The sequence below is a fragment of the Anoplopoma fimbria genome, chromosome 14, assembly GCF_027596085.1.
Source record: "Anoplopoma fimbria isolate UVic2021 breed Golden Eagle Sablefish chromosome 14, Afim_UVic_2022, whole genome shotgun sequence".
Lineage (NCBI taxonomy): Eukaryota > Metazoa > Chordata > Actinopteri > Perciformes > Anoplopomatidae > Anoplopoma > Anoplopoma fimbria.
Genome location: NC_072462.1, coordinates 969,371 through 994,177, shown reverse-complemented (window position 1 = coordinate 994,177; position 24,807 = coordinate 969,371). Strand labels below are relative to the sequence as shown.

Genomic DNA, 24,807 nt, shown 5'->3' with positions numbered 1-24,807 from the left:
TTCCTCCAGAGTCCCCGGTGATGCCTCCATTCATTCACCACTGAAGAGGGAAGCAATCCCCCTCCTTAAGGAGCAGGAAGTCTTTCTCCTTTACATTCCTGTTGTGCAACATTCTGACCCACTGGTTATCTATTCATCTCTTTCATCTGGACCTTTAGAGAAACAATATAATACCACAGTGAGGAGGTACTCTGTTACAAGAAACAATACTAATACCACAGTGAAGAGGTACTCTGTTACAAGAAACAATACTAATACCACAGTGAAGAGGTACTCTGTCACAAGAAACAATACTAATACCACAGTGAAGAGGTACTCTGTACAAGAAACAATACTAATACCACAGTGAAGAGGTACTCTGTCACAAGAAACAATACTAATACCACAGTGAGGAGGTACTCTGTCACAAGAAACAATACTAATACCACAGTGAAGAGGTACTCTGTCACAAGAAACAATACTAATACCACAGTGACTCTGTCACAAGAAACAATACTAATACCACAGTGAGGAGGTACTCTGTCACAAGAAACAATACTAATACCACAGTGAGGAGGTACTCTGTCACAAACAATACTAATACAGTGATACTCCACAGTGAGGAGGTACTCTGTCACAAGAAACAATACTAATACCACAGTGAGGAGGTACTCTGTCACAAGAAACAATACTAATACCACAGTGAGGAGGTACTCTGTTACAAGAAACAATACTAATACCACAGTGAAGAGGTACTCTGTCACAAGAAACAATACTAATACCACAGTGAAGAGGTACTCTGTTACAAGAAACAATACTAATACCACAGTGAGGAGGTACTCTGTCACAAGAAACAATACTAATACCACAGTGAAGAGGTACTCTGTCACAAGAAACAATACTAATACCACAGTGAAGAGGTACTCTGTCACAAGAAACAATACTAATACCACAGTGAAGAGGTACTCTGTTACAAGAAACAATACTAATACCACAGTGAGGAGGTACTCTGTCACAAGAAACAATACTAATACCACAGTGAAGAGGTACTCTGTCACAAGAAACAATACTGGCCACACAGTAAAGATACTATGTTTCAAGTAAAATGAATACCACACTGTAGAGATACCTTGTAACAAGTAAAGGTACAAATACATCCCTGTAAAGATACTCTGTTACTGTAAAGTACTAATACAACACTGTAAAGATACTTTGTTACAAGTTAAATACTGATACCAGACAGTAAAGATACAATGTTACAGTAAAAGTACGAAGACCATATACTCTGCGTAAGTAAAAGTAAAAAGACTATATACTCCACACTGTAAATATACTCTGTTGCAGGTAAAAATATTAATACCACATGGTAAAGATACTCTGTTAAAAGTAAACTTACTGATATCACACGGTAAAGATACTATGTTACAGTTAGAGTACTAATACCACACTGTAAAGATACCTTGTAACAAGTAAAGGTACTAATACATCCCTGTAAAGATACTCTGTTACAGTATACTTACTAATACCCCACTGTAGAGATACTCTGTTACAAGTAAAAGTACTATTACCACACTCTAAAATTACTCTGTTACAAGTAAAAGTACTATTACCACACTGCAAAGATACTATGTAACAGCAAAAATAATGATACTACACGGTACAGTTACTTTGTTACAATAACACTACTAATACCACACTGTAAATACACTCTGTTGCAGTAAAAATACTAATACTCCACTGTAGATATTCTCTGTTACAAGTTAAAGTACTAATACCACAAATATACTCTATTACAGTTAAAGTATTAATACCACACTGTAAAGATACTCTATGACAGTAAAGAAAGCAGAATGAAAACAAAATACTCAAGTAAAGCACAAGTACCTTAAATGTGTACTTAAGTAAATGTAGTTACCCTCCACTACTCCAGTGTTAAATATTTTTGACTTTGCAGCCATTGTCTTGCATTAATGGTGGAATGTAACTTAGTAAAAGTACTCAAGTATCAACGTAAAGTTTTAATGTATAAGTACTTTATTTGGGTATTTATTATTTTTGTTGCTTCAGACTTCACCACATTTATTTAACAGTTATTTTTACTGGTTACTTTACAGAAACATACAACCTGGTACAAATAGATTAATACAGATCAAGCTTCACAATACATAAAGTATTTAAAATGAACTACACATTAACCATCTACCACAAATACTACTCACAGTACTCTCTAACTAATAATGTACTAAATAATGTCAGTTAGAGTTCAGCTGACGGCTGATTACTGAGAGATAAATATTTATACCCAATAAAACATCATGTTTGACATCTTTAACACAGGAAACATATACATGTAAAGTACTTCCATGACTGCAGTTAATAAAGTAAACAATCAGAGACAATACTACAGTATTAATTGATGGTATTTAAACTACAGAAGTAGTCGATGAACTGAAAACGAAGCCGGCGTGAACGTCTCTGTATCACTTTCCTGTGATCATAATCAGCTGTTTAGACTAACCCTGTTACATCACCACACACACACACACACACACACATGCACACACACACACACACACACACACACACACACACACACACACACACACACACACACACACACACACACACACACACACACACACAGATGGACTCCATTGTGGATTCATTGGCAGATTGGCATAATGTGTGTTTGAGAGTGTCAGGCTGAGAACAATGGACGGGAGTGTTTGTGATTTCACAGCCGAGGACAGAGAGAGTACTGTGATACCCGTTGTACAAATACACACACTGCTGTATGGCTCAACTATCATTTATCTCAGTACTACGTCATATCCAGTGCATGTACAAATACTGCAAACGTCTTGCACCCACACAAACATGAAGTGAGTTACAAGAGGCTGAAATACACGACATTTACAGGAACCTTCAGGTTTGTACTAAAAACAGTTGTAAATATTGTAGTTATTACAGTACTACATCTCAGAGGTAAATATTGTACTTTTTACAGCTTTAGTTTAAGATGACAGTTTTTCTTCCCCTTCCTGTCCAGGTAAATCCTCGTATCTCCAGATGTGTAGACGTTGAATGTTTGTGATGAACTGAAGGATGAAGTGTTTCCTTTATGTGTTGATAAATCCTCCTCCTTCTTCAGATAAATAAACTCTTTAAAAAGCCTCTTGGATCAGCTGGAAAATGTATCAACGTCACAAAGCTTAAAACAGACTGTTTGTTCTTTTTAGAGATACAAGGTTCTCACAGGAACATGTGGAGATCTTATAGAATATGATGCATTAATGTAGATTAAACTAGAACACAGGATATAAATGAGTTAACATGAAACACACACATTAATGCAGCAGAAACATCAGATAGAACAGGAAAACATTTTACTCATCAATCAATACTTTTACTTCAGTGAGGATTTAAATGCAGGACTTTTACTTGTAGTGGAGTACTTTCACAGTTTGGTATTAGTACTTTTACTCCAGTAAAGTATACTTCTTCACACATGAATAATTAGATACCTTCACAGCAGAACAATATAAAGACATGTGTTGTACGTTCTGTCTGGTTTATTTTGAACTAGACCCAGTTTAGACACTGCCTCATATAGACACATGCAGTACTCCACATATACTGTACATATAAATATACATATACTGTGTATAGACAAAGACAAATACACACGAGTGAAGTAGCAGCCTATAAAGATGTGGAAGCTTCACGTTGGCTCACGGATGAATGTTTGAAAGTCTTTTCAGGCTAATTGAGTAAAACAGGAAATAACATTCGGTTCCTCCCCTCAGAGTCCATCCATCATCTCACATGGTTCTGTTTATGCTTTATAAATGAGATAATGAGCACTGAGATGCCGTCTGTACAGCACGCTCTCGTCCTCAGGTCCAGAATACAGACAGAATGTGGAGCTCTCTCTTTGCAGAATATAAATAATGGGATTTCATGACAATTTGTAATATGACATGCAAGTTTATACTTATATTTGATACTTTTAGTACTTTTTAAAGCTATTACATCTGTGCTTTTAGCTAAGTAGAATAATGCAGAACTTTTACTTTTAAGAGAGTACTTTTACATTGTTGTACTTTAACTGAAGTAAAATGTCTGAATTCCTTTATTTCCTGCCATCTCTCTGATGCTGTCCACAAAATAAAAACATTTAAGCTTCTACGAGGAACTTTCATTAGTGTTGATTCTGGCGCCCCCTGTGGACTAAAGTTGTACTGTTCCTTCACCAGAGTCCCTTTAGAAAACCTCTCATTTTACTGCAGCAGGGTCTGACAGTCTGACCCGCTCAGTCCTGGTTCTGGTTCTCCCACGCCTCCATTATCTCCAGTGGGTCCAGTAATACGGTCTGGAGTTTCTGGAGAACCTTCATGATTTCATCTGGTTTCACCAGAATCCGACCCGGTGGCTCCAATGACGAGCTTTAAGAATAACTTTATAGAAACAGACGATCTTCTCTCTGATGGTCTCGTTTACTGATTGAGGTCTATAGAGGATCAGGACTAAACTGAGACGGGTTCAGGACCAGATAAAAGTCCGAACAGTGACTTTAAATAAAGAGTAAACGTCTCTGCAGAGGGTTCTATAAATGTGAAAAGGAAAGAGATCATCTGAATCTGTGACTCATCACATTGTAAACGTTAAACAGTCGTGTTGTGTTTGTTTCAGGTCCAGAAGAACCTGTAAAGTTACATCATACTAAAACCATAAAGATATGAAGACAATAAATCCTGTTCAGAAACAAAACACTGCAACACTTTACAACTCAACCGGAATCAAACCCCCGTCCTCAGACGACCCTCCTTGTCAACCAGACGTCAACAGCCGTTTATAGTAAAATATGTTTTTCACTCTGAAACTCACCTCAGTCATAAATCTGTGTCCAAAATACACCTCTGAGATGTAGTACAGTAAAAAGTACAATATGTACCTCTGAGATGTAGTGAAGCAGAAGTTGCATACAATGAAAATACTCGTACTGAGTGTTGTACTTCAGTATACTAGTATGACTCTGAGGCGAGGTTCATATTCAGTCGTTACTTTCAGCAGATGTCTCTGTGAGCTGGTGAGCTTCTAACCACTGACCCAGACTGGATCCACCCAGACCTGGACCCGGAGCCAAACCCCAGACTCTGGACCGACCAGAGCCAGGATGGGCCAGGCCAATAAAAAAAAAAACACACATTCTTACTCACCAAAACCGGCCTCAAGACTTTTTCTGAAGTCCTGCAGCGTTCATCAGCAAACACACACAGGTGATCTTCTCCTCAGACTCCAGAGAAACAAGGAGGTATAAAGTACAAGGTATGAATTCAAGAGACCAAGAACACAAGTTAGTATTAAAGATGTTTTCTGCTCTCAGATGTTTCTGTCTCGGGCTCCTGAAGACCTGAGGATCCTCCCAAAGGTCAGAGGTCAACTAGTCCTTTAGATACGGAGGGTCTCACCTTGTGATGACATAATCAACTCTAACAGGATAAACTAGTGAAATATGAGGTTTAGTTTGAGGTGTCAGTCTTGACTTGGGACTTGATTTGGTAATTAACTTAGAACTTTTCAGTCTTTACATTGGACTTGACTTTGGACAATTAAGTCTTGACTTGGGATGAGACTTGGGACTTTAAAGTCTTGACCCTGAATTTGCCTTGAAACTTGTCAGTTGTGACTTGGGACTTCAGTTCAAAGACTTGTGACTTGTTAAATATGACTTGGTCCCCCCTCTGTTACATATCACGTATAACTGAATCTACCTGCTGAACCTCGGCTGTTACACTTCAGTGCTAAACCAACATCCTAATCATTAAACCTGCTAAACAGCAGCACGTTAGCATTGTCCCTGTTAGCATGCTGACGTTAGCATCTAGCTCAAAGCACCGCGGGGCCTAAGTTCACCGTCTCACAGCTGCTGTGGAACAGATTCATGCGTGACGGTTTCTGAGCTCAGTTTCTGTTTTCGTGGATCCTGTTCATCTCTCTCTCAGCCACTTCTGGAAAGTCTGAAGTGTGTTGTGGTTTCAGTGCTTTGGGGTTTATTCCAGGTCTACTTCAGCTGTGGAAAACCCACAAAACCATTTATGCAAATTAGATCTCCAGTGACCTCGAAGGCCGGGCGACATGTGACCAGAGCCTCCTCCTGTCCCAATGTTGAGGAACAGGACGATCCCGAAGGCTTTCTGAGGTTCAGCTGGTGAAAGTGTGTAATTTATCCGACTGATCTGGTCCTTAATGACAGAGTCCTGGTCCTGGTTCAGGGCTGTATGATGATGCACCGTATAGTGCTGCATTTGTGTGAGTGATAGCATGTATTTACAGAGCAGCTTAAATCAAGTGTGGAGAGTTTCATAGCCTTCATCATGATAACGCTGTGTGTGGTCTTTAACCTGAACGTGTGTCTGCACGCACACACATGTTTGCCCTGGTTGGAGGTTTTGTTGTCTGGGTGAGTCGGCGATACGAAGACTGCATCTAAATGTTTCCACCAGGAAAGGTCCTCATTGTTCAGTAAAATGTCTTCTTACTGTTACTTATATACAGTCAGCTGGTTTAGTCCAGTGGTTCACAAACTGTATATAAGAAGTTTGTGGACAAACTTTCAAGGACTTGAGTTTAGCTCAGTTCCAATCTTGTTTTTTGTTGTCGGTGTCTTGTTTTTTGTCCGTCACCATTTTGTTTTTTGGCCGTCGCCATGTTTGTTTTTGTCCGTCACCATTTTGTTTTTTGGCCGTCGCCATGTTTGTTTTTGTCCGTCACCATTTTGGTTTTTTGTCCGTCACCATGAGGGCCGTTTCTCAATATGTGAACTTCTCTGTACTTGTGTCCTCGTGAACTTGTGAAACGTCATCTAGCGCGGCCCAAGTACTGTTCCAATACACAAGTTCATCCAGCCAAGTACGGTCCAGATACCCGGATGTGTCCTCGCTCCGCCCATTATATCGAGGATGCATCGGAGTAGACTTGTGTGGACTTTGGACAGCCAAGTATCCCAGAATGCATTTCACCAGCAAACAAGAGCCGACAGTGGCGGAGACGGCTCACAACTGTCAGTTATAACTGTCTAAATACTGCTGTTGTTGTGTAACGGAATTTAGTTTTAACATTTTTTTAAGCGAGAATGTAGTTGTTAAGACTTAAAATATGCGGCCAATTTATCCAGATAGAGCCTGTTTGAAAAAAGCGCCGACGTTTGTCGGAGATGAGAGGACCAGAGAGGAGACCGGGCGGTGGTGCTCATGCAGCCCGCTGACAGCAGCCTGATCTCGGCTAGGCTCCTGCAGATGTAACACAAAACATATACATATTAATATTTTTATATTTTCTAAATGAAAACGAAAAAAGGCAGGGTTGTGTTTTATATCATATTTCGTTTTATTGTCAATATATATGACTGAAGATAACCGGAGTAGGCGGGACCGACGAGCTGAGTTGGTGACGTCGTGACGTTGGTGACGTCATCAAGTTCGCTGCTGTTCCAATTGCAAAATGACCGTACTGCGTCCTCCCGTCCTCGGGAGTTTGTACTCCCGAGTCGAACTATCCAAGTATGAACTTGCAAGTTTTCAAGTCCATACTTGACCATACTTGGTATTGAGAAACGGCCCTTGTTTTTTTATCCGTCACCATCTTGTTTTTTTGTCCGTCACCATCTTGGTTTCTTGTCCGTCACCATCTTGGTTTCTTGTCCGTCACCATTTTGTTTTTTGTCCGTCATCATCTTGGTTTCTTGTCCGTCACCATCTTGGTTTTTTGTCCGTCACCATCTTGGTTTCTTGTCCGTCATCATTTTGGTTTCTTGTCCGTCACCATCTTGGTTTCTTGTCCGTCACCATTTTGTTTTTTTGTCCGTCACCATCTTGGTTTTTTGTCCGTCACCATCTTGGTTTCTTGTCCATCACCATCTTGGTTTTTTGTCCGTCACCATCTTGGTTTCTTGTCCGTCATCATTTTGGTTTTTTGTCCGTCACCATCTTGGTTTTTTGTCCGTCACCATCTTGGTTTCTTGTCCGTCACCATCTTGGTTTCTTGTTCATTTTGGTTTTTTGTCCGTCACCATCTTGGTTTTTTGTCGGTCACCATCTTGGTTTTTTGTCCGTCACCATCTTGGTTTCTTGTCCGTCATCATTTTGTTTTTTTGTCCGTCATCATCTTGGTTTCTTGTCCGTCATCATCTTGGTTTCTTGTCTGTCACCATTTTGTTTTTTTGTCCGTCACCATCTTGGTTTTTTTCCCGTCACCATCTTGGTTTTTTGTCCGTCACCATCTTGGTTTTTGTCCTTCTTCTTCTAGGTTTTTGTCTGTCACCTTCTTATTTTTTTTATTTTCACATCCTTTATTCGTCACGCCCCCGCTGTGTAAAGGTTTTGATCTGAAAATTTACTTCAGTTCTCAAATAAATGTAGTGGAGTAAAAAATACCATATTTCTCTCTAAGATCTTGTGCAGTAGAAGTATAAAGTATAAGTATTTGTAGTAAATTTGTTGAGTTCAATCAGGGGAGACAAATCAGATGAAGAAAAAGATAACTTTTTTTTATTAACAGATCATATGTGATGATAAAGTCTTGACAGAGTCTTTGGCACTGGCGAGAAATAAACTACAAGACTAAGCATATTAGAGTAATGTGTTCCTGACTGAACTTCCGCTAGAGCTTCATTTGTTGAGTGTTTGAAAGCTCCAACAGCTGCTTCAAATTAAAAAATATGAAACAGTCCATTTATCATGTGCAGTTTAGTGCAGATCGAGAGGCATTTTGCAACAGTAAGCAGAAAGTTTGTGAAACTCAATGTCAGTCTGCAGATCCTTAAAGGTCAAACACACACACACACACACACACACACACACACACACACACACACACACACACACACACACACACACACACACACACACACACACACACGCAGCCTCCTCCCTCCATAAAAGAAAGAGAAAAAGAGAGTTTGAGACAGACGCACCACAAACTCAGGAATGTGGAGTTTACATGGGCAGCTTTATTTGGCCTGAAGAAAATGTTCCCTCATTGAGCTCAGAAAGCCACATCCCACACACACACACACACACACACACACACACACACACACACACACACACACACACACACACACACACACACACACACACATCCACACCCACCCACATAAAGACCATAGCTGTAAAAAACACCCACACACAAAGTCAACCTACAAAATAAACTTCCATCTGTTATTAAAATGTAATATTTTAATAACAGATAACAGATGGCCTGATGTATTTAAGTGTCTTCACTGGTTGTTCAGGGCAGAGCAGAGTGCATGCTGGGAGTCTGCAGGTATCCAGGAGCGCCCGAAGCCTCCTCACAGAGACCGGACGGTTATTTATAAGCCGGCTGAATGGATTTATGATCGATGATATACGACGTCATCTCAGTAAATCGTGATGTTGGAGGTGACGAGGTGTTTGGAAAGAGAGACCGAGGTGCAGGGGAAATTCTTTTCTAGTTTGCACCATGTAAAGAGTTCTACATTTATATGTTTCTGAGACTCACAAAAGACAGAGCTTAATGCATAATTAATGCAACTTGACAGAATGCTTATATTAGAGGCTCTCTGTCTGGTAGAAAACCAAGATTATCAAACTATGTTAACGTACAATAACTGACTGCTGATTTGTTTCCACATGTTTGGTGTGTCTGTAGGTTTTAATGTGGTTGGTTGCCGTGACTACAAGCCAAAACAATGACATCACTCACTCATTCTGATGTCATCTCCTCCCACCTTTCTGTATCGCTGGTAGCCGGCAGGTAGAAACAAAGTGTGTCGGACTGACGAGGGAAATGAGGAACAGGTGAGCAGGTGGGCGGGGAAAGGTCAGGTGAATAAAGGGGTTACTGCAGGACAGGAAGGAGAGGCAGTGTGGGAGTCAGGTGGAAAAGTCTGTGGACAGGTAGAGACCTGGAGACAGAAGGACGGACTGAGTGTGAGAACTTTCACAAAAACAACAATTAAAGAGAGTAAAGAAAGGTACTTCCCCCACAAACAAGAATTATTAAAATGAATGCCATAAGATTAACTCAACATGTTTTATCTGTACCATCAAACCTTCTCTTGTTGTGGAGTTTTAATATTAAAGCTACTTTAGGGCTTTAGTCTTGTTAGTTAAATAAAGTAAGTGGTTTCTTTTCCAATAATAACAGCAGCTGGTCGTGTGAAGTGAACAGACGGTATTAGAGATGATGGTTCCAGTGATGTCAGTGGAAAAGACGTTTATTCACATGAGCTCATATCTGAGTGGGCTGCTGTCATTACAACACCGAGACAGACGAGTGGACGGACCGGGTCGGATTCAAACAGCTGACGTTACGTTGAATAACACTTGTTTTTAGGTCAACAATGTCGATTACAGAGAGGGAGGCGCGAAGCATCAGCACTCAGAGCTCGAATCTTCTGTCTTTTTGTCTAAAGGAATAGTGTTCGGTTTGTCCAGGAATAAATGCTGCAGCTCCTCAAAGTTCAAAACAGTCATTTTGTTGTTGTTGTTTGGTTTTAAAGTGGTTTTAAATCAGTACAGCTGCTGGTTGATTTTGTTACCAAAGTTCGTCCTATGTCAATGCAGGTTTCCTAAATTTGGCATAATGTATGCCCGCTTTGCAAACTAAGCTTAAACATCATCATTTTGCTGTTTTGAAGGAGCTGATGCACGATCACTGCAGACATTAAGATTGTTTCCACCAACTTGCACAGATTGTTTTATACTATTAACGTCACAACTGAGTAAATCCACCTTTAGCCAAATGCTTGTTGGCATTTTTGACCGTGGTTGTGTACTTTGCTGGTTTGAGACTTCCTCTAGAAAGACCCTCTTTCCCCTCAGTACAAACAGCCCTCTGAACTCGCCACACTGTCTGTTATTGGCCAAACACTCAGCCCTATAAGGTGTGCAGAGACCAGCCACTTCAACACTTCCAGCCCACAGTCGTGCATTTGATTTATATCTTTTGAGCCATGAACCCAATAAAGTCGGACCAAACATCAAGTGAAGCAACGCTGTTTTTTTGCCTGTTGGGATCAGAAAATACACCCACAAGTTTCCTAAAACACACAGTGAATAAAGCTGGGGGAGTGTTGTGTTTGGCAGCTGTCAGGATGTTTAATACCAGCAGGACCACCACACAACTGATTCTGGATAAATGAATCAGTGCTGATGGGCATAATTACATCTACAGGTGGAATATGCACATAAGGAATAGAAGAACGTGGATTTTATAGCGAAAATAATTAGAAGGGTTTTAGTTTTCAAACCTGCAATGAATTATTTAAGAATTGAGCTGTATCACAACATTAACATAATATCACCAGATGAAGCTGATATGTTTAACTTTATTTTTCACATCTAGCAGTTACAGATCAACATGATGTTTACTTGAGCAGGTGTACAGTGACTTTTTGCAACTTATTCTCTGAAAAACAATGATATGAGAGCGTTCAAATATTCGAATCAAACCACTTCTAAATATTATTAAAACATTTTCTAAAACAGAAAATTCTGTTTATTTTGACAGGGTTTTCTATAATGTAATTATTGCCATTTTCTTGTAAAATATATTAAAACAAAATATATCCTAGTTTAACAGTCCGAGAAGGGGCTAATCCCTTGGTCTATGATTATCTCATCAAACCCGAGACAAAGAATCAATAGTAAATATTTCTTTGTGGTCTTTTTTATTTTTCTCATTGTGATGATTTTGTTGCATTAAGTCTGTAAATAAGCAAATGTTTGCTAACAAGTTGACCATGACGTCGGTTGTGTTTCCAGATAGTTTTTGCCCCCAAGGTGCCGATTAGCAGCTTTAAAGAACTGATTTCTAGTCCTCATGATGTGATACAGCTTCACATATACAAACTGTGCCTGGATCAGTTGCCCACTGGTGTTGTCTCTCAATAAATCAACAGACCACCAATCAGGCCCCTCCACCCACAGCCTCATCACCGTCATGTAAACACACCACCACATGGTGCCGCAGTGGCCGGATCTAAAACAACAGCAGATATAGAGAAGCAGAAACGTGACTCCATCCACGATGTTGAAGCTCAGAGCTCAGGTCGGCTTGTTGGTTCTGTGTTCATGTTCCTGTGTTTACACTTAAATCAGAATGCGTGTGTAAATAAATAAACCACTGATGTAAACTGGAGCCGCAGACAAAATCACAATCTGCAAACAAGACCGCCAGAGGGTTGGAGGGTTCGGGGCCCGGATCTGGAGGTTTGGACTGAAGCCTTCATGGTGTTTTCTATCAACACAGAGCAGAAAAGTGCCGGAACTTAAAGGTCTGATGATGTTTTTCTTCATGTTTGGACTCAAACCTGCAGTTAATGTTTCAATAAACAATTACCCGGATATAACTTCTTCCTCTGAGCCCCACAGCTCCATTAAAAACACATCAGTATGTATACAGCTCTGGTAGAGACCTGTCAATCACAGTAAAACTAAAAATGCAAAGGGTTTCCATCAGTGGTCCACGGGCTAAAACACCACCGTGTTACCTCATCAAGTGGTGGTAGTAGATGCTGACTAAAACATTTATTTAAGTAAAGAAACGTATGTACTTCTACCTGTTATGGTGGCTGTGGCGTAGTGGAGAGCAAGGTAGCTCTCCAAGCAGAGGGTCGGTGGTTCTGAAGGCTTGCCATCGGTGTGGACTGATGATGAATGTTAGTTAGAGTCTGATGGTGGCACCTTGATGGTAGCCTGTCATCAGTGTGTGAATGGGTGAATGATATGTAACATACTACTGACTGTAAGTCGCTTTGGATAAAAGCGTCTGCTACATGACTGTAATGTAATGTAATGTAATGTAAATGTAATGTTATTGTGGTAAACAGGTTAATGTTAGGATGGCAACACTCTGAAACTGAAAGAACAGCGCCCTCTGCTGATGTGTCCAGGTATAACATCCAGCAGCCATGGAGGTTTGAGATAAAAAATAATAATAATATTCATAATTATATCATAACAAGATCAAAGATATTAAGGTTCACTTTCCTTTATATGTATTCAAAATGGTAGAGTGGCTTCTGAATCAGAAAATGATGACAAACCACTTTTCTACATTACTCCACTTGGCTGTATTCATCAAAATATTTATAATCATCATCAGTTGTCATGTTTCCTGGTAAAGAAAAAGAGAATGTTTTATGAAAACCATGTTTTAAACATCATTAAAATAAGGACAACAATGCAGAAAAGATGCTTCAGGTTTATTTTTATTAATAATTAAAAACCTTTCACTCTTGTAACTCAAAAACAATAAACATACATTATTCAGTAGGATCAAATATACTCTGTCCTGTTAGCACAATAATATTCAAACTGTCACCATCATGAATGGACACAGAAAAAACTTCCAACATTTTCTAAAATACATCTGACTTTACAGGTTTATTTATTTACTGTAGATATAAATGTTCACCCTTTATATGTTACAAAAGGCATTTTTACTTTAATTATTTAATCACAAAATAGGTAAAATACCAATCAGTAAGCTCCGGTTATTGACTGTCAGAGGAAACATGACGGAGGTGGAGCTCGTTGAAAGTCTTATATAACACGAGATTTGGTTGTATTTCTGTTGTCTCTTAACGGCTCTCAACATGGCGGCGCTGCTTGTCGCTAACAGTGCAAACAGAGCAAACAGAGCTAACAGAGCTAACAGAGCTAACATTGTTCAGATTGTTCTAAAATCATCGTCTGAGGAAATAAAACACTTTTTTACAAACAAATCTCAATTTATTTATTTTTTACACATTAAAACCGTTTTAATTATATTAAGGCTTAGAGTCAGGCATAATTAAGGGCGTGGCCTGTTTGAGTGACAGGTGTGTGTTGTCTGAGGTTGCTAGCTGCTAGCTACGATCCACCTCTTTGACTATTTTCTTGATGTCTCGTCACAGCCAAGATGGCGAATGCCGGAGACGCCCACTCTGAACTGCACAACGCAGCCTAAATTCCTGGTTAGCTTAGCGCACGCCGCTAACCGAGAGTGAACAAGTTTAGCGCCAGCGGCTAAATGATTTACAGGTAAAATGAAATGAAATGTAAAACTGTTGAGTCAACGGCTGCCTCAGGGACTTGTTGGTAAATGGAAGGAAGTGTCGGTTGCCTTGGTAACAGGAAGAGGAGGAACCAGGTCCATCTTTGACCTAAAAGAAAGAAGAAAAAAAACGTGATTGAAATGAAAACAAAGACACAAACAGCAGCTCACCTGAGGACAGGTGATCGACTGATGACATCACTGACGGAAACATTTTCATTGGAACCTACTGGAGGTCTGAAGCCGACGCCCACCTATGATGTCGCGGGCCCCTCGGAGAACGGCGCGTTCTGATTGGCTCCCCTGAGACTCTGTAGGGAACAAACAAAGTTTCCTTCATTCCTTCCCTCCTTTCCTTCTTCCCGTCCCTCCTTCCTTACCTCACTTCCTTATAAGGTATTTCCTCCGTTTGTCTGTCAATCAAACCTTCGGGCTCCGCCAGCTGCTTCCTACACACACACACACACACACACACACACACACACACACACACACACACACACACACACACACACACACACACACACACACACACACACAGTATTAAATACAACATGTAATACCTGTAGTACTTGTAGCTGTGTTACTTCTAGTGACTGTACTCGTACGAATACTCCAACTTCCACAAACTTTCTTCTTTTCTTTCCTTATTATTTGAAAATAAAGAATTTAATGCAGGTATTATTTATTTAGCATTTATTTACGTATTTAAGAATGTATTGAGGGAAAAATCTTATTTTTCCTCCTTATTATACTACTGCAGTAACCAATCACAGAAATGTATCAGCTGGCCTCAGCCAATCAGTAAAGCAGGGTTTCCTGTAGGGGGCAGCAGAGACAAACGACACTCAAGTGTCTTTATGGGGACGTTTTCTGAAACTACAGCTCATTCATTACAGCTAAAGGAGCTTAGCTTAGCAACCTAGCATGTCTTATTGAGTGGGAAAGACAAAAGGTCCTCATAAGTAAAAATGTCCTCACAGAGCGGGTGGACATTGAAGTACTCTCTGTCAGACACACACACACACACACACACACACACACACACACACACACACACACACACACACACACACACACACACACACACACACTTACTGGATGTGTTTCCATGTAACAGCATCGGGACTCCGTCTAAACAGAAGAGATAGCATCAACGCTAAATCATTTCAACAGACTTGTAGCAATTGTTAACTTAAGCACGGATGTTTCATATGGTAAAAGGGCAGCTGTGGCGTAGTGGAGAGCAAGGTAGTTCTCCAAGCAGAGGGTCGGTGGTTCTGAAGGCTTGCCATCGGTGTGGACTGGATGATGAATGTTAGTTAGAGTCTGATGGTGGCACCTTGATGGTAGCCTGTCATCAGTGTGTGAATGGGTGAATGATATGTAACATACTACTGACTGTAAGTCGCTTTGGAGAAAAGCGTCTGCTAAATGACTGTAATGTAATATAATGTAATGTAAAACTGATAACATTTTCATTAGCATTAGTGGTCCACTACACCAAATCATAGCATTAGCCTAAACATTTCACTGATAGCAGTAGAGTTAGCATTAGCACTGATGGGCCAGCAGATTTGTTGTCTACTTACGATCTGGAATCACGCCTCCGGTCACCATGGCGATCGCTAGGTGAAAACAGGAAGTAGATCAGGGAGAGAATGACAGACAGAGATATTAAAGATGTAGAGAGATGTATAGTTTTATCACCGGTTCTTTCTTCTTCTTCTGCGTTGTTCGCTGTTACTCGCTGTGTTCTGTGATTCGCTGCCGCTGCTTGTGTTGCCGTGGGAATGAGACCTTTTTTTTTTAAACGGGAAAATCATATTGTCAAAGTTTTCCAAACTTTTTCTTAAACTTCCAAAACTGAACCTACAAGACATTTAAACCAGTGAAATGTCTATACTAAAATACAATTACATTACAACAAAATGTTTAAGTTGATTATCAAGTTTTTTCATTTAAATCATCAATTTCCTAATGTTCACACTCTAAAAAAATTTTTTTCTTAAACTTAAAACTTAATTACTTTACTTAAAGATAAATTAAAACTTAGGAAACTAAATTGTCAGTGACACCCCTCACCTCCTCCCCCGCTGTCTGATTGGTCGATCCCCGTCCAGACTTCTGCTCCGCCTAAAAGACAAATAGGAAACGTGTCATTCATTAATGACCTGTTTTCACCTTGTGAGTCAATAAAGTAGAATGTTTCCTACTTTACTCATTTCAGACCGATCGTCAACTCAGTTTACATCTTCAATCTGTTGGGTTTTTTGCAACCAGTGAACAGGAAGTGACCATATATGGACTGAGGAGGAGTGACGTAGAGACGCCGTATACGTCTCTGGTGTGGACCTGTCAATCAGTGTGTAGCCCCGCCCTAAAGCATCCCCTGCTTTATGGTCTGTTTGACTCTAAATGGAGCATCATTTACTAAATGAACATCATGCTGTATTGAAGAAGACTTGAAACTAGAGATTGAGACCATAAACTCATGTTTACAATGTTTACTGAGGGAATAAATCAAGAGAGAAGTAGAGTCATTTTCTCATAGACTTCTATACAACCAGAGGAGTCGCCCCCTGGTGGACAGGAGAGAGAATGCAGCTTTAACACAGGAAGCTTTGACGATGGTCTCCAGTTTTTTCTTTCACTTCTTACCTCTGAGGTTTTCCTCCACCTTCTTCTTCTTCTTCTTTGGAGTTTATAGGAAACTTTGGGTTGAAGAGTCCACTGGAAAGAAATAATATTCCCGTATTAATCAGATTAAATGAAGAGTTATATTCGGTTATATTCACTCAGTAATCAGACTTAATACGTGATTTCACCCGATGGCATTGTTAGATTCTTAGATCTTTATAATAATAATAATAATCAATCCTTTATTAGTCCCACAATGGGGAAATTATTTCTCTGCATTTAACCCATCCCGGAGGAGCAGTGGGCTGCAATGAGCGCCGGGGAGCAACTTGGGGTTAGGTGTTTCAAGGACCCATGGTGAACCACCAACTTGTGGTTACGGGGGCTTCATGTGCCACAGCCGCCCCATGCTACTATCCGTTTACCTCTGAGAGCCGCTGTTTTCCCATGGTGCACTGGGCTTCAGGTGATCCTGCTCTGCCCCGCCCTCTGACCTGCAGGAGTCACATGATCACATGACATCCGAAACATTTTTTAATCCAAACACATCTCTCTGTCCCTCTCTCACCTCTGAACAGCAGGTGGCGCCGCCTGCATCTCCATTGGTTCACTGGGGACACTCGCTATCTGATTGGCTGGAGGAGAGGAGGCGGAGTCTGTGAAATATTCAATGTATTGATAATTGCACAAAAGTGCCAATATTTGCTCCTCTTTTATGATATGTGAAGGTATGACTTAGTGAAAGATGTTTCCACTTTCCCTATAATAACATTAATACTATTAATAATAATAATTACTATCAGTAATATTATTATTAAAACCCTAATAATGAGAATAATGTTGAGAATAATAATAATTGTAATAATAATATTAATAACAATAATAATGAGCATAACAATAATCAGAAAGTCTGCATACTGTCACGTTTTGGTCTCTGATCCGTTGTTGTTTTCTTGTTGTTAAACGTTTTGTTTCTCAGCAGACCGACATTCAGCCGAGGAAGAGACAGAGTGGACGAACGAGCAAAACTACACATGAGAGAGAGAGAGAGAATTAATCTGTGTGTTTACAGTGTTGTTAATAGAAAATAAAACATTTTAATCTTTAATATCCTTAAAGGAATTTAGAGGATATATTATAAACTCATGCATTTCATAAACACTAAAGTAATAAGATTGACACTTATTAAGATTCAAAACAAAAAAGAAAAACAATGAAAATTGCATTTGATAACATGAAATAAACTAAAAATGATTTAGTTTTATTTCTTGTGACAGAAAAATAAAAAGCAAAATATCAAAATACCTTAAACATTTGTAAATAATAACTAAACCACACCAAATATATATAAATATATATATATATTAGTGTGTGTTTGTGTGGTTATTTACCTGTTGTGTTTCAGTTTGCATGTCAATGGATTCGACTCCGACATCCTGAACAAAACAAATAAATAAATGAGTCGTTAAAAATAAATAATAAATGTTTGATTTTCTGTTTGTTTCTCCTGAAACAGAATAAAATAAACTTTATTCTTTTCACCTGAAGAAGGCGTGATGTTCAACACAACACCTCCAGAGACGTTTACAGTCGGATCGATGCAACGTCTGGAAGAAGAACGACGTCTCTGAACCCTGAAACACAAACACACACATAATCAGCATTAGCATTAGTATTAGCATTAGCATTAGCATTAGCATTATCATTAGCATTAGCATTAGAATTAGCATTAGAATTAGCATTAGCATAGCAATAGAGTAACTTCATGCTGCTAACAAACACAACACGCCGTCATCTTTTATTTTGTTGTATTGCAAATGTCTCCAAACATTATGTGTGATTATGTTTGTCTCAATAAACTCTATATTTATTATTAATGTTGCTGTAAACACTATTTAGTACATTCATTTTTGTTGAATCATTCAAAAATATACAAATATATATTATATTAGTATTTTTAATGTCACTTATCTTCACACTGACACTTCAGATTCCATAAATCAGATCAATTAAGTTTATCAGAATTTCTAATCCAGATAATAACTACAATCATATTTAGCATTAGCATTGCACAGCTACAGACTGGTACCAATCCCAAAAGTATAAAGCATTAGCATTAGCATTAGCTTTAGCATAAGTCAGAACTCACATTTTTCCCGACGATCCTGAGCTCAAATGTTTCGTCTTTAAAGTGAATTTTGGTGATTCTCTGCCTGAAGAAGAGAGTCACACATCACATGACAGGTCACATGATCAGAGCAAAGATAGCATTTACTTATCTAGATTATTTATATGTATTTAAATATTTGTTTATGTTGTATACATAGTTTCAACACTTGTTTTTTGTGTTGTTTACTTTTATATTTACACAAAAAGTGTTTTTTATATATAGTTTAACAAGATATTCATATTTATGCACTCAATTATTATTGTCATATGTATTTTTACAAACTTTTGTCTGTTTATTTTTTTATTCATCATACTTCATTTATATCTTTTATGTGTTGTTTATTCATATACATATACATATTTCTTTACTTTATTTATATACAGTTGTTTGTTTTTATTTATATTCACAGAATATTTTGGTGTTTTATTTAAATCCATACAATAATTCACTTGTTTTCACATTTATTTTTATGTATATTTTTTGACAAACTTTATTATTGTTTATTGATATTCATGCAAATATATGTACGTTGATTTAGATTTATTTATGTTGTTTATTAATGTTAATCTTTGTTATACATATATTACATTTATATATTTTTGGTTTATTATTTGTTAATGTTGTTTATATCTTTAATTCACTTATTTATGTTGTTGGTTTATATTCACAGCCCAAAAGAATGTAGTTTTATTTTAATCTATACAAATGATTTATGTTACATATTTTTGTTTGCTTATTTACATTCATGCAAACATATATTCATGTACTTATTTATACTTATTGGAACATTTATGTTGCTTATTTATATAAAAATGTATTTATGTTTATCACCGACAAAGACTGTGAATGAGTGAAGGAGGTCTCGCTCCTACCAGAAATATTTCCCCACCAGCACTTTGTTCTTGTAGATGACCACGCCCACTGGAGTCGGACCCAGGAAGTACTCCGTTTGGTTTTCACCCTGACAACGAATCACAGGAGGGAAGACAAATAAATAAATACAAATAAACTCAGTCTGACAGAAAGTTTATCTTTGTTGCTCTCTGCGTAATTAAAGTGTCATTTTCTCTGAATAAATGAAATAGAATGTCACATTCTTTAAAGTTTTCTTACGTAGGCGGCGAACAGAGAGACTCCAAACATTTGCAGAGAGCTGCAGAGAGAAAGTAAGAGATGCTGAGCCTGAGGACGAGAGACACCGCTGGACAATGACACACAAAGAGAGAGAGAGAGACAGTAATGTTAGATTTAAGGGTTTATTAGAGAAAATACATATATAATCTCACAGGAAGTGACCATATTTGGACTGAGGAGGAGTGACGTAGAGACGCCGTATACGTCTCCGGTGTCGACCTGTCAATCAGTGTGTAGCCCCGCCCTAAAGCATCCCCTGCTTTATGGTCTGTTTGACTCTAAATGGAGCATCATTTACTAAATGAACATCATGCTGTATTGAAGAAGACTTGAAACTAGAGATTGAGACCATAAACTCATGTTTACAATGTTTACTGAGGGAATAAATCAAGAGAGAAGTAGAGTCATTTTCTCATAGACTTCTATACAACCAGAGGAGTCGCCCCCTGGTGGACAGCAGAGAGAATGCAGCTTTAAGACAGGAAGACTTGACTTCACTTTACAGAAGCAGACTTTGCCGCCTGGTTTGAATTTTTTTTCTTTCCTGTTGTTTTATTTGAAAGGTAATGAGTTATATTTCCTGTCTACCTGAGTGATTTGTAGATGTGTTGTACTTCCTGGTTCTCCTCTGAGTCTGAACGCTCCGCCTCATTTTGGTCTCCTCGCTCCGCTGAGGTAAATAAATATAGATAAAGATAAATGGGAATAATTTCAAATTAACTGGGATGCTCCAATGTTTAAGTAAGGCATTCTTCTTTAATAAAAATAAAATTGATATCGAATAAATGTAGAACTTTTTATAATGTTTGCTCTTGTTTTAAATGTCATATTAAAAAAATATATCTACAAAAACAGCAAAGATCATTTATTATATACATATTTTCTATTCTTATAATAATAAAAGGGAAAATACTTTTTTTAAATGTTAAAAGTGAAAAATAAATATGATCATGTGTTGATTTAGAGCTTATTGTTTCATTAATAATTCACATTAAAGTGTTTTCTCACCCTGCAGCATCAGAGCGGAGAGTCGAGGTCTGAGGTGGGGGGGGCACGGCAGACGACCCTGACGGACGTCCTGACGAACCTGCAGGTAAAACTGATACCTGACAGAAGAGACACTCGTTAGCTTAATTAAAATGATTAAGAGACCCAGGACGTATTACTGGACCCGCTGGAGGTAAGGGGGGCACGGGAGAACCAGAACCAGGACTGAGCGGGTCAGACTGTCAGACCCTGCTGCAGTAAAATGAGAGGTTTTCTAAAGGGACTCTGGTGATCAGGTGTAGTACCACTTTAGTCCACATGGGGGCGCCAGAATCAACACAGATCAAAAGTTCCTCATAGTAGCTTTAAAAAACAAGAAATAAACAACAAAAAATATCAAAGCATTCAAACATAATAAATATTACTCATTTATATTTTAGATAAACTGAAAATTGTACCAAAAAACAAATATTGATACCCAACAAAGCGAACAGTCAAAAGAAATTCCGTTAATAATGTAATTCCTGCTTTAAATTTAGTGATAATAATAATAACATAGCTTTAATAAAACGTTTGAATAACTGTACCGTGTAGTTTCGTCCTTCAGCTTTGACGGATCCTCGACATAAAACTTTACGCCAAAGTAGAAAATGTACGGAGGCCCGACTGTGTAAAAAACAGTAAAATATTATTTAAATCAAAATATCACATTGGTTTGTTATCACTTATAATAATTATATCAATATATGTCAATAAAATACGATTTCTGAAATTTATTAAAAAGTTAATTTGTTTGTTAATTAGCAGATTTCTCAAATTTAATGCAATTTTTTTCTTTACAGTCTGTTAGTTGTTTCTGCAACATAATGATAAAAAGTAAAGAAATTAGAAATATAACAAAACAAAAACACTGAAAAATCTAATCTTATTAGTTTTATTGTTTTAAGATGTGAATATATAATTTTCTTTCTGTCAGCTTGTTTGATCAGTGAAACTCACCGAGGTCTCGATGTTGTGAAATAGTTTTTGAAGGATCCAACCAGTGCTGTAATAAACAAAAACACAAGTTAATGAACATTAATTAAATGTCACATATTATGCAGAATGCACTTTTGGTGGCTTTTCAACATAACGTGTCTAGAGACTTTCAAAATATCAGAAAAGACTACATTCTCTTTTGTATATTTAAGGTAGTAGAAACAAAATACAAAGTTTGAACCCTAAAATAAGAATCATATGATCCCATTAAATTAAATTAAACTTCAGAGTAAATAAAAAAAAATTAAAAAGTCATATTCTTGTCACTTTTCTCACCGTCTGCTGTTTGTTGTCGCAGAACCTCAAACCGAAGAACTCGACTTCAGTGACGTCCAGGTGAGAAAACACCTGATCCAAGATGGCCGCCACCTTGGAAGATTTCTGAGGATGAAAAACATATTTCACTTCATCGTCTGTGATGTTTCTCACTCAGCGTCTCAGGTGAGTGACTCTAACACAGGAGATCAACAGGTAAACCAATAAATGATAAGAGAGGAAATGAAAGAACAGAAGAGAATAAGATATTAAGAAGAACAGGAAGTCCTCTCTCACCTTGATGCCTTGCTCAGACGTCAGAGTGATCTTCCTCTCGTCCAATAGGAGGACTTCTCCATAAAAGTCATCCCAGTTGCCGCGGAAACAGGACATCATTACCTAAGACAAAAGATAAATATACATCAAAGTCAGCTAATTAAATCATTTAATATACATTTTAAGTCATATTTGAGAATTTACATTTTTTTAAATACATATATTAGCTTTGTTTTTAGCTTCCTGCTGCTTCCTGTCCATCTATATTTTTATAGCTTTTTTATTAGTAATTATTGATTTTGTATTTCCTGCATTCATATTAAACCAATCCATCAAATAAATAAATATGTGATTAAATAGGTTCTGCTATAATAAAATAATGAAAGTACAATACAATAACGTTTGTATTTTTAATTCAGTTTCCTCCATAAAGACCTGATACTGTCTGATAATGTTGTATTTACATATTTTAAACAAATTAATAACTCAACAATAAAGAATGCTGAGCTTAACTATATTTATTTAATGATTTGTTTATTATAATAGTTATTGTATTAAAGACATTTAGAATCTGAGAAACAAACACAGAGCAGAAAACTCACTGTGGTCTTCCAGATCTACCAGAAAATATGAAAGTGAAGAAGACAACAGTGTTTCTTCTTCTTCTTCTTCTTCTTCTTCTTCTTCTTCTTCTTCTTCTTCTTCTTCTTCTTCTTCTTCTTCTTCTTTAATCTCTTTAATTCTTCTTCTCTCTCCTCTTCCTCTCTTCCTCTCCCTCAGTGTTCTGTTTTTCTGTTACCATGGAGACGTCTCCTCGTCCCTCCCCCTCCAGTCTCTCATTTAAATGTTTGGTTTTTTGTTTGTTTTTATTCTGTATTTTACATCAGAAACTGTTTTATTTTCATTTCAAGACTTTCTGAATCACTTTTGAATTTTTCTTTCTTTGACCAGACAAAAAATATCAAAAATATTTATTTAAAAATAAAGTTTTATTAGACTTCTTATCTTCCTACCTTGCATCCTCTCTCCTTATCTCCCTTTCCTCCCCCTTCTTATCTTCCCCCATCCTTCCTTTCCTTTCTTCCTTCCTCCCTTCTTATCTACCTCCCATCCTTCCTTCTTTCCTTCCTATCTTCTTATCTTCCTACCTTGCATCACATCCTTCCTTCCTTCTTACTTCCCTACCATATCCTCTCTCCTTTTCTCCCTTTCTTTCTCCCTTCTTATCCTCCTCCCATCCTCCCATCCTTCCTTCCTTCCTTCCTTCCTTCCTTCCTTCCATCCATCCTTCCTTCCTTCCTTCCTTCCTTCCTTCCTTCCTTCCTACCGTCCTTCCTATCCATCCTTCCTTCTTTCCTTCCTATCTTGCATCCTATTTCCTTATCTCCCTTTCTTCCTCTCTTCTTCCTCCCATCCTTCCTTTCCTTTCTTCCATTCTCCCTTTTTATCCACTCCCCATCCCTCCTTCCTTCTTACCTCCCCTCCCTTGCATCCTCTCTCCTTATCTCCCTTTCTTCCTCCCATCCTTCCTTTCCTTCCTTCTTTCCTCCCTTCTTATCTTCCTCTATTCCTCAAATCCTTCCTTCCTTCTTTCATTCCTTCTGATCTGATGAACTTCTGTCTGTAGAAATGTGTCTTTTAAAGGGATTTGAACCAACAACCTCTGAGCTGTCTCTGTTAACCCTTCGAGCTCTGAGCTTCACTGCTGGTCGAATTAATTTCAGTGCAACGAACACTTTAATCAAACAGAAAGCAGGATTAGCTCTTAATGCTAATCCAAAACTAACGCAGCGTAAACAAAAAACATCTTTAATTAATTTCATTTAATGTCACAAAGTCAATTAAACTTAAGTTACTGAATTAAATTCAACAGAAGAAGAAGAAAGTTCTGCTATGAAATAATTAGTATTTCATTTTAGGGATGTGTTTAAATAAAAAAATCAAAGCAGCAAATTTTTTTTTAATTTTTTTTTAATTATAAACAGCACATCTCTATAACTCTTATTATTAAACATTTAATAAAATCATGATTCTGTTTTATGAAGGAACAACTGCTAAAATAAACTAGAACTAAATGTCACTATTAATGTAACATAATTATAATAATACAGTTTGTTGTGTTTGTTTCTCTGTAAAGTCACATTTAATTAATAAATATAATGTTTTTAACAAACTCGTGTTAATCAACTAATGGATTCAGATTAAAGTCTTTAAGTTCAGGATTAAAGCTCCAGATATAAACG

General features: G+C 37.9%; 1 protein-coding gene across 3 annotated transcripts; it reads right to left on the bottom strand.

Annotated features, from left to right (window-relative positions):
• Window positions 1–13,557: 13,557 nt before the first annotated feature.
• Window positions 13,558–23,340, bottom strand: epb41l4a (erythrocyte membrane protein band 4.1 like 4A). 3 transcript variants are annotated; one of them, XM_054612891.1, is made up of 23 exons: window positions 23,167–23,340; window positions 22,586–22,687; window positions 22,310–22,414; window positions 21,995–22,040; window positions 21,583–21,661; window positions 21,017–21,114; window positions 20,597–20,678; window positions 19,988–20,075; window positions 19,747–19,835; window positions 18,854–18,917; window positions 18,247–18,338; window positions 18,096–18,140; window positions 17,623–17,732; window positions 17,273–17,360; window positions 17,130–17,198; window positions 16,726–16,797; window positions 16,150–16,200; window positions 15,775–15,864; window positions 15,657–15,692; window positions 15,163–15,198; window positions 14,445–14,513; window positions 14,295–14,375; window positions 13,558–14,173 (listed from the first exon to the last, which is right to left on the bottom strand). In XM_054612891.1, the coding sequence occupies exons 2-23, from the start codon at window positions 22,682–22,684 to the stop codon at window positions 14,095–14,097; spliced, it is 1,668 nt and encodes a 555-aa protein (XP_054468866.1). In that variant the 5' UTR covers window positions 22,685–22,687; window positions 23,167–23,340; the 3' UTR covers window positions 13,558–14,094. The 3 variants fall into 3 exon arrangements, with proteins under 3 accessions (XP_054468866.1, XP_054468868.1, XP_054468867.1); XM_054612893.1 differs by having other exon boundaries at window positions 14,319–14,375; XM_054612892.1 differs by having other exon boundaries at window positions 17,273–17,339.
• Between the last annotated feature and the right edge of the window lie 1,467 nt (window positions 23,341–24,807).

Coding starts and splice junctions, on each gene's coding strand:
- epb41l4a (XM_054612891.1), bottom strand. CDS start 22,684: ATGATGTCCTGTTTCCGCGGCAACTGGGATGACTTTTATGGAGAAGTC. Junction 22,041..22,309: donor GCGACAACAAACAGCAGACG/GTGAGAAAAGTG, acceptor TGTTTATTACAG/CACTGGTTGGATCCTTCAAA. Junction 14,174..14,294: donor GCGTCGGCTTCAGACCTCCA/GTAGGTTCCAAT, acceptor TCTTTCTTTTAG/GTCAAAGATGGACCTGGTTC.